The 9,312-nt window shown below is 57.3% G+C and overlaps 1 protein-coding gene across 7 annotated transcripts in view; it reads left to right on the top strand.

Annotated features, from left to right (window-relative positions):
* NFIC (nuclear factor I C) overlaps positions 1-9,312 on the top strand; it is a 101,253-nt gene that overhangs the window by 79,535 nt on the left and 12,406 nt on the right. For all 7 annotated transcript variants that reach the window (XM_017507437.2, XM_017507435.2, XM_017507434.2 and 4 more), the window contains exon 7: positions 6,665-6,790. In XM_017507437.2, the coding sequence (XP_017362926.1) occupies positions 6,665-6,790 (126 nt within the window). The remainder of the gene's footprint in view (positions 1-6,664; positions 6,791-9,312) is intronic.

Genomic DNA, 9,312 nt, shown 5'->3' with positions numbered 1-9,312 from the left:
TTTTGAGGCAGAGGCTGGCCCTCTTGCCCAGGCTGGAGTACAATGGCACAATCTCAGCTCACTGCAGCCTCCGCCTTCCAGGTTCAAGCCATTCTCCCACCCCAGCCTCCCAAGTAGCTGGGACTGAGATTACAGGTGCCCACCACCAACCCTGGCTAATTTTTGTGTTTTTAGGAGAGGCGGAGTTTCACCATGGTGGCCAGGCTGGTCTCAGACTCCTGACCTCAAGGGATCCTCCCACCTCGGCCTCCCACAGTGCAGGGATGACAGGCGTGAGCCACCGAGCCTGGCCTGCCCATCCCTTTTTCTACCCCAGGGTGGAGGCTAGTGGAGGGTGGCCTGGGGAGGGACAGTTAGGTTCCAGCTCCATCCCCACGCCCCCTCTTCGCTCCATGGCCTTAGGCGAGTGTCTGCCCCCATCCGGCTTCTGTGAAATAGGCACAGCTCCTGTAAGCTCTTCACGAGGCAGCTGTGAGGACCACAGTGCACGAGGAGGCTTGTGCCTTCACAGACGGTCCTCACCCGGGGCGACGCTGCCATACCCCCAGGGACACTGGGCAGTGTCTGGGGACATCTGTGGTTGTCACAACTGGGGGTGCTCTTGACATGGAGTGGGTGAAGGCCAGGGACACTGCTCAGCACCGTGCAGTGCCCAGGACGACCCCGCTCCAAAGAACAAGGCAGCCCCAGTGTCTCCAGTGCTGAAGCTGAGAAACCTGTGTTTATTATGTGGTAATTGCATGGAAAAAAATCGAGGCTGGGTGTGGAGGGTCACGCCTTTAATCCCAGCACTCTGGGAGGCCGAGGCAGGAGGATCGCTTGAGCCCAGGAGACCAAAGCTGCAGTGAGCTGTGACTGCACCACTGCACACCAGCCTTGGCAACAGAGCAAGACCCTGTCTCAAAAAACAGCAGAAAAATTAAGTCTGTCCCCTGCTCACACCAGACACCAGAATAAACTCCCGGTGGGGCAGGCGGTATAAACCGGGGGACCCTAACTCCTGGGATTTCCCTCTTCTCTCCTTCCCACTCAGGGTGGGATTTCAATGTGTGCAGCCTCCTGGGACCTCAGCAGGGTAGAGGATCATGGGACACAGAGTCTCTTGGGGGTCTGTGGAATCCTCTAAGCCAGGGGGTTCTACCTAGGACTGATCCTGCCCGCAGGGGACACTGGGTGACATTTGGGGACATTTGTGGTTGTCGTGACTGCAGGGTGCTCCTGGCATGGAATAGGTGGAGGCCAGGGATGCCACTCAGCACCCTGCAGTGCCCAGGATGGCCCCACCCCAGAGAACGATCCCGTCCCAAATGTCCGCAGGACCCAGAGGAGACCTTAGTGCACTGTCAACGCCTAGTGGTCACTGCCGTCCGCGGCAGGTCCCTGCCCTGCATTGGTGCCTCTGTCCACTCCACATGCCCTGTGTGGGGCCCCCTCCTGACCCTGGACCCTGGAGACCCAGCATGAGTGAGACTCGGTCCCCGGGGGAGTGGGCATTTTCAGTGGGAGATGGGCTTGTTTGTTGAGCAGACGGCTGGGTGATGCGGGCCTTTTGTTAAATACAGAGAGGAGGTCAGTTGGGCATGTTTGTTAAACAGACAGGAAGAAGCTTGGATGGCCGCAGGCCTGCGTGCTCCTTGGAGTCGCTATTCTGAGACAAGGCCGAGGCCGTGCAGGATGCGAGGAGGCGTGTGGATACATCCACGTGTCCCCTCAGTGGAAAGATGACCACTGAGATGGACGGGGGACGCACAGGCCCACTGCTGAGCAGGGAGGTGTGTGCCGGGACGGGGACTGGCGGGCATCGCGTGCATCAGACGGCGGGGCCCCACGGGGGTCCCCAGCATGCTTGCTGAACAGATGGAGGATGCGTGGAGGCGGGGCGCGGAGTCAGAGCCTGCCGGGAACATGCACGCTTGTTCATTGTCTTGGTGCTTGGGCTGCACCCCCCTCCCTCCTGCCCTGCCCTGGCTCCCGCAGGCCCCATCTCAGGAAGCGCTAGTGGTGTCTGCAGGGATGTGGTGGCGGGGGGTGGAGTCTGGGGCAGACTATTTCCATCCAGAACAAGCTGTTCTAGGAAATCCTCCTAAGTGAGCGTCTGACAGCCCCAACCTCATTCCCGCCATGGCCCTGCGCCTGCAGGGAGCTGCCAGCCCTCCACACACGCGCACACGTGTGCATAATCTCACACACATCCACACACGTGCACAGGCATGCACACACATAAATGCATGCATGCTTGCACACATGTGCACACACAAGCATGCACAGATACACAGACATGAACATGCACGTGCCGGCATAAACATGCATCCATGTATTCACATGCACACGCACGCATGCGCACACATACGTAGACACATGCACAGACGTGCACACATGCATAAGTGTAAACATGCCTGTGCAGGCATACACACATGTGTGCATGCACACAGTGCACCGGCGTGCTCACATGCACATACACTCACAGGCATACACACGTGTACAGGCATGCATGCATGCAGCTGTGCACATGCACACGTGTGCAGGCATACACACAGACATGCACATGTGCATGTATTCATGCGCACATATAGGCATGCATACATGCGCACACTCACGTAGACATGTGCCCAGACATACACACACGTGCACAGGTGTACACACACACGCACACACGTGCCGGCAGGACCAGCCTGGCCTCCCTGGCTCCAGGCCACCCACAGTCCTCCCACATCCTCCTGCCTTGGAAAACTCCCAGGCCTGGCTGCTGGGGCCCAGCTTGGCCACAGACTTCTTGGCATCCTTCCAGGTAGTGGGGCCACTCTGGTCGGCTCAGCCTCCATGCCCGGGCTTATGAGTGTTCCCCCGTGAGTGTTCACAGGCCAGGCATGAGTGGAGGCGTCACCCTTCCTGGCCCCTGTGTGGGTGTCCTGGGTGCCAGTCCCCTCCAGAGCCGGGTGTTCCCGGGGCCTCGGCCCTGCTGACCCGCTTCTGGGATGTGTCCCGGTGACACCTTTGCCCCCACACAGCATGATGTGTGCAGGGTCATGGGGACAGCTGGTTCCGGAACCAAAAAGCATTGGAGGAGCTACACATCCCCCGTGGCTGGGTCCAGGATCTGGGTTCCCCCTGGGCTGCAGCCATCAGAGAGAACGGAAGTTCCCTGCGTGGTGGCCCCATTTGGGGAAGGACGCAGCAATGCTGGGAGGACAGAGGTGGTGGGGACAGGCTGGCAAGGGGGTGCCTCAAGATGCCTGCAGGTGCCTGTGGAACCATTGGCAGGGAACCCAAGGCATAGGGACACCGGGTGACATGTGGGGACATCCCTGGTTGTCACCACTGAGGGGTACTCCTGGCATGGGGTGGGAGGAGGCCAGGGATGCTGCTCAGCACCCTGCAGTGCCCAGGACAGCTCCCGACAGAGACTGATCTGGCCCCCCGCATCAGCAGTGTTGAGACTGAAAAATCCTGTATGAATTATTTGGAAAATAATTTGGAAGCTCCCAATGGGGCGGACAGTGGAAACCAGGGGGGCCCAGCTCCTGGGACTCTCCTCCTCTCTCCCTCCCACTCAGGGTTTGGATTTCAATGTGTGCAGGCTCCTGGGGCCTCAGTAGGGCAGAGGATCATGGGATACGGTCTCCGGGAGGGTCTGTGGAATCCCCTAACCCAGGGGGTCTCACCCAGGGGTGATTCTGCCCCAGGGTACTTTTGGTGATGTCTGGAGACATCTGTGGTTGTTATAACTGGCGGTGCCCCTGGCATGGAGTGGGTGGAGGCAGGGACGCTGCTTTGCACCCTGCAGTGCCCAGGAGGGCCTCACCCCAGAGAACGATCCGGCCCTAGTGTCCACAGGGCTAATCTGAGACAGCCTGGAGGGAGGGTGCTCCCAGGGCCAGGTCAGAGGGAAGCTAAATTACCACCTTGTTTGGACGGTCTCAGTCCATGTTTTACGTTACAAGGAACTTAAGAATCATTCCTAAAAACGTGGCTCTCCAGGGCACACCACCCTGAGATTCCATTCCTAGGGATCTGGTAGGGCCCAGGACACAGCATTGTCCAGGCAAGATGTGATCCTTAGTCCTTACTTGAAAAAGCTTCCCTGGGGCCAGGTGCTGTGGCTCAAGCCTGTAATCCCAGCACTTTGAGAGACCAAGCTAGGAGGATCCCTTGAGCCCAGGAGTTTGAGACCAGCCTGGGCAACATAGCAAGACCCCATCTCTAAAAAAAAAAAAAAAAATTACCTGGGCCTGATGGTACATGCTTGTGATCTCACTTACCTATCTGGGAGGCTGAGGTGGGAACATCACTTAAGCCCCAGAGGTTGAGGCTGCAGTAAGCCATGATCGTGCCTCTGCCCTCCAGCCTGGCGACACATAAATTGGCCAGGTGCAGTCGCTCACGCCTGTAACCCCAATGCTTTGGGAGGCGGAGGTAGGTGGATCACTTGAGGCCAGGAGTTCTAGACCAGCCCAGCCAGCATGGTGAAACCCGTCTCTACTAAAAATACAAAAATTAGCCGGGCCGGTGGGTGCCTATAATCCCAGCTACCTGGGAGAAGGAGGTTGCAGTGAGCCGAGATCACGCCACTGTACTCCAGCCTGGGCCACAAATTAAGACTCAAAAAAAAAAAAAAAAAGCACTAAGCGTGGTGGATCACGACGTCAGGCGTTGGAGACCAGCCTGGCCAAGATGGTGAAACCCCATCTCTACTAAAAATAGAAAAATTAGATGCATTGGTGGGAGCCTGTAATCCCAGCTACTCGGGAGACTGAGGCAGGAGAATTGCTTGAACCCAGGAAGCGGAGGTCGGGGTGAGCTGAGATTGCGCTACTGCACTCCAGCCTGGGTGACAGAGCAAGACTCCATCTCAAAAATAAAAAAGAGAAAAAAAAGGCACCACCCATCCCCGGGAGGCCCAGGCATTTCAGCTCCAGAGCCAGACTCCACCCCAGCCTCCTCGAAATACCCCAAGTGGCCCTGTCTGGGGCTCCGTGTTCTCGCTTCATTTTGAAGACGGGGGTGAAGTGTGAAGGGGTGCCCTGTCATCCCCCCACTCACCCCTAATAGCAGCAGCTGCGGCTCCTGCCGTAACATTCTTTGAGCGGGGCAGTTGACGTTTCCTCCGAGTAGTGGGGCTGAAGGCATCCTCGGAGAATACCCGATGCCCAAGGATCCAGGACAGTTGTGGGCTTCACCCACTCAGGCAGCCTGGGCCAGTCCTCACAAGCGCCATTCCCACACTGCGCCGGGCGGAAATTCCAGAGCTTCACAGAATCCCGTTTTCTGAAAAGGGGTGGACGTCGCGGCTCACCCAGGTCGCACAGCCTCCACGGCCAGCTGGGGTTTGAACCCTAGACCAGCTGCTTCCCTCACACCCAGGAGCCTTCCAGGGGGATGTCTGGATGGGGAGGGAAACCCATGTTTAGTGGGTGAGCCCACCTGAGTCCCTCCATCAGCTGTTTGTTTGTTTTTAAGACAGAGTTTCAGTTTCTCTCTTATTGCCCAGGCTGGAGTGTAATGGTGCAATCTCTGCCCACTGCAACCTCTGCCTCCCGGGTTCAAGTGATTCCCCTGCCTCAGCCTCCCGAGTAGCTGGAATTACTGGCGTGCACCACTGCGCCCAGCTAATTTTTGTATTTTTAGTAGAAACAGCGTTTCATCATGTTGACCAGGCTGGTCTTGAACTCCTGACCTCAGGTGATCCATCCACCTCGGCCTCCCAACGTGCTGGGATTACAGGCTACCCAAATATTTTTTTGTGTTTGAGATGGAGTTTCACACTGTCGCCCAGGCTGGAATGTAGCGGTGCGATCTCGGCTCACTGCAGCCTCCACCTCCCAGGCTCAAGTGATTCTCCTGCCTCAGCCTCCCAAGTAGCTGAGATAGCAGGCACCTGCTACCAAGCCCGCCTAATTTTTGTATTTTTAGTGGAGACGGGGTTTCGCCATGTTGGCCGGGCTGGTCTTGAACTCCTGGCCTCAAATGATCTGCCCGCCCCGACCTCCCAAAGCTCTGGAATTGCAGGCATGAGCCACCGTGCCTGGCCTCCATCTGTTTCTTCATTCATTGATTCACTGAGGAAGGTGTGAGGGGCGGAGCTGGGAGCTGTCGGGGTTTGAGTTCCAGGCAGCCTGGGAAGGTAGTGAGGCCCCCGTCTGCAGAGTGATTCCAACAAGTGACAGCAGAGGGTGGCTGCATCTCACTTCAGCCCCAGGGAGGCTCTGTTCCTTCTTCCTCCTTTGTGGACGAGGGAACGCTGAGCTGAGCTTGTCTGTGCACCTTTTGCCGGTCAGGGTCTAACTGGGCTTCCGACCTGACCCTTGCCGCCCTCCCCGCCGCCTCCTCTAGGGCGCAAGTGACCCCCAGGTGATGGGGGGAGCCCTGAGCCTTCCCGTTTCTCTGGAAGGAGAGTAGGCGAGGGCCGGGCTGTGAGGCCCCAGGCCACGGGCTGGCACCCGGCTCTCCATCCCCAGCCACGCCGCCCTGGTCAGCCCCTTCTCTGCTCTGAGCCTCCGTGTGCTCCTCTGTGTCATGAGCTCGCAGCCTCTCCCCCTCCAGATCCTGGGGGAAGAGGAGGCAGGGTGATGGGGCTTCCTGCCCCTTTGGAGGCTGGCTTTGGGGAAAGTCCAGAGCTCCTGGGGTGGGACCGGTCTGTGACACTCTCATCCCATCCCCTCCACAGGCATCTCATCCCCGGTGAAGAAGACAGAGATGGACAAGTCGCCGTTCAACAGCCCGTCCCCGCAGGACTCTCCCCGACTCTCCAGCTTCACCCAGCACCACCGGCCCGTCATCGCCGTGCACAGCGGTGAGCGCCACGGGGCCCCGGTGGGGAGGGGTGGCAGGGCCCTCCGATCAGGGCTCTCACAGCCAGGGAAGTCCCACTGGATGTCTGACCATGAGTCCCATTGCTGTAGATTTCTAGGTGGGAAAAAAACATAGAGGTGCCCGGAGAGCGCCCCAGACCTGGTCCCAGCCCTGCCGAGAGGTTGTTCTCAGTCCCTTTGGGCCTCAGTTTCCTCCTCTGTATAAGGAGAGGCTGCGGCCTGGGGCTTACCCTTCACCTCACTCTCCTCATCCCCCATCTCAGTCCAATCCCTGCATTCCAACCCTAGACACTGACTGATAGACAGGATCAGAAGCTGCCAGTGAGGCCAGGTGCGGTGGCTCATGCCTGGAATCCCAGCCCTTTGGGAGGCCAAGGAAGGCGGATCACCTGTGGTCAGGAGTTTGAGATCAGCTTGGCCACCATGGTGAAACCCCATCTCTACTAAAAATACAAAAATTAGCCAGGTGTGGTGGCATGTGCCTGTAATCCCAGCTACTCGGGAGGCTGAGGCAGGAAATTCGATTGAGCCCAGGAAGCAGAGGTTGCAGTGAGCCAAGATCATGCCATTGCACTCCAGCCTGGGAGACAGAGCAAGATTTCATCAAAAAAAGAAAAAAAAAAAGAAGAAATTGCCAATGAGGCCACAGCCTGCAGCTGAGCACACAGCAGGCAGCCTCCCCAGCACCCTGAGGGTCAGGCTACCCCATTTCACAGACCGTGAGGCCAATGCTCAGACTGGAGCCAGGGCCTCACGCATCCCCAGAGCTGAGAGGGCCCCACCAAAGTCACCTGAGAGAGGCCAGCTGTGGTGGCATGCACCTGTAGTCCCAGCCACCCGGGAGGCTGAGGCAGGAGGATTGCTTGAGGCCAGAAGTTCGAGGCTTTTGTGAGCTGTGATCTCGTCACTGCATGCAACCTGTGTGACAGCAAGACCCTCCCTCTAGAGAAGAAAAAGTCATGCAAGAGAGACTCCCAGACAGGCCATAGGGTCACACTCACAGATAGACGTAGACGTGGCGTAACCACAGGTCGGGAGCTGAGTCGGACACTCACACAGTAGCCGTCCATTTCCCCACCTCCCAACTGGGACTGATAAGACAGCTCCACCTTGGCCGGGCACGGTGGCTCCGGCCTATAATCCCAGCACTTTGGGAGGCCAAGGCAGGTGGATCACCTGAGGTCAGGAGTTCGAGACCAGCCTGAACCACGTGGTGAAACCTCATCTCTACTAAAATACAAAAATTAGCCGGGCGTGGTGGCACATGCCTGTAATCCCAGCTACTTAGTAGGCTGAGGCACGAGAATTGCTTGAACCTGGGAGGCGGAGGCTGCAGTGAGCCAAGATCGCGCCACTGCACTCCAGCCTGGGAGACAGAGCAATACTTCATCTCAACAAAGCAAAACAAAAATTCTCCGCCTCCCGTGGCTGCCATTGGGATGAAGGGGGGTGAATTGCAGGAAGCCTCAAATACTTCTTACGACCTCATGTTCTAGTGATAAATCATTTAGTTCCTTACAAGGACACAGTCACACACACACAGAGGCAAACCCAAATCAAAGCAGTCATTACGGCCAGGGGCAGCAAACACCAGCCCTCTGGCCCCCTCTTCTTTTGAATAAAGTTTTATTGGCACACAGCCACGGGCACGCCTTTGTATATGTCCTGTGGCAGCTCCCACCCTGCCTTGGCAGAGCTGAGTAACTACAGCAGAGACCACATGGCCAAAAGTCAAAAATCTTTACTCTCCAGCCAGAGGCTGGAGAGGCAGGGGAGTGACTGCTATAAATAGTGAAAATACTAAAAATCACGGACTGAACTGTTTGGAAAAAGGAAAAGGCAGATGTCACAATAGACTACGACTCAGCCGTGAACAGGAGCGAGGCTCTAACGCCGGCCACAGCTCAGATACACCTTGAGGACATCCCACACAGCGAGAGACGCCAGACACAAAAAGCCACACTGTGTGATCCCATTTCTATGAAATGTCCAGGACAGGCCAAGCCACAGAGACAGGGAGGGGATGTGTGGGTGCCAGGGCAGGGGGAGGGGTGAGGAGTGACTGCCGATGGGGATGGGGCTTCTTGATGTGCTGGCATTAGGCTGGGTGCGGAGGCTCGCGCCTGTCATCCCATCACTTTGGGAGCCCGAGGCAGGTGGATTGCTTGAGTCCAGGAGTTTGAGACCAGCCTGGGCAACATGATGAAACCCCATCTCTACTAAATATACAAAAAATTACCTAGGCGTGGTGGCAAACGCCTGCAGTCCCCGCTACTCACGAGGCTGAGGTGGGAGGATCACCTGAGGTCAGGAGGTTGAGGCTGCAGTGAGCCATGACCATGCCACTCCAGATGGGTAACAAAGTGAAATTCTATCTCTTAAAAAAAAAAAAAAGACCACGCTCGGTGGCTCACCCCTATAATCCCAGCACTTTGAGAGGCTGAGGCAGGCAGATCACCTGAGGTCAGGAGTCCGAGACCAGCCTGACCAACACGGAGAGATC

Source organism: Cebus imitator, unplaced genomic scaffold (assembly GCF_001604975.1).
Source record: "Cebus imitator isolate Cc_AM_T3 unplaced genomic scaffold, Cebus_imitator-1.0 Scaffold375, whole genome shotgun sequence".
Lineage (NCBI taxonomy): Eukaryota > Metazoa > Chordata > Mammalia > Primates > Cebidae > Cebus > Cebus imitator.
The sequence above is the reverse complement of the archived record's forward strand: the minus strand, read 5'-3'. Positions and strand labels throughout refer to the sequence as shown.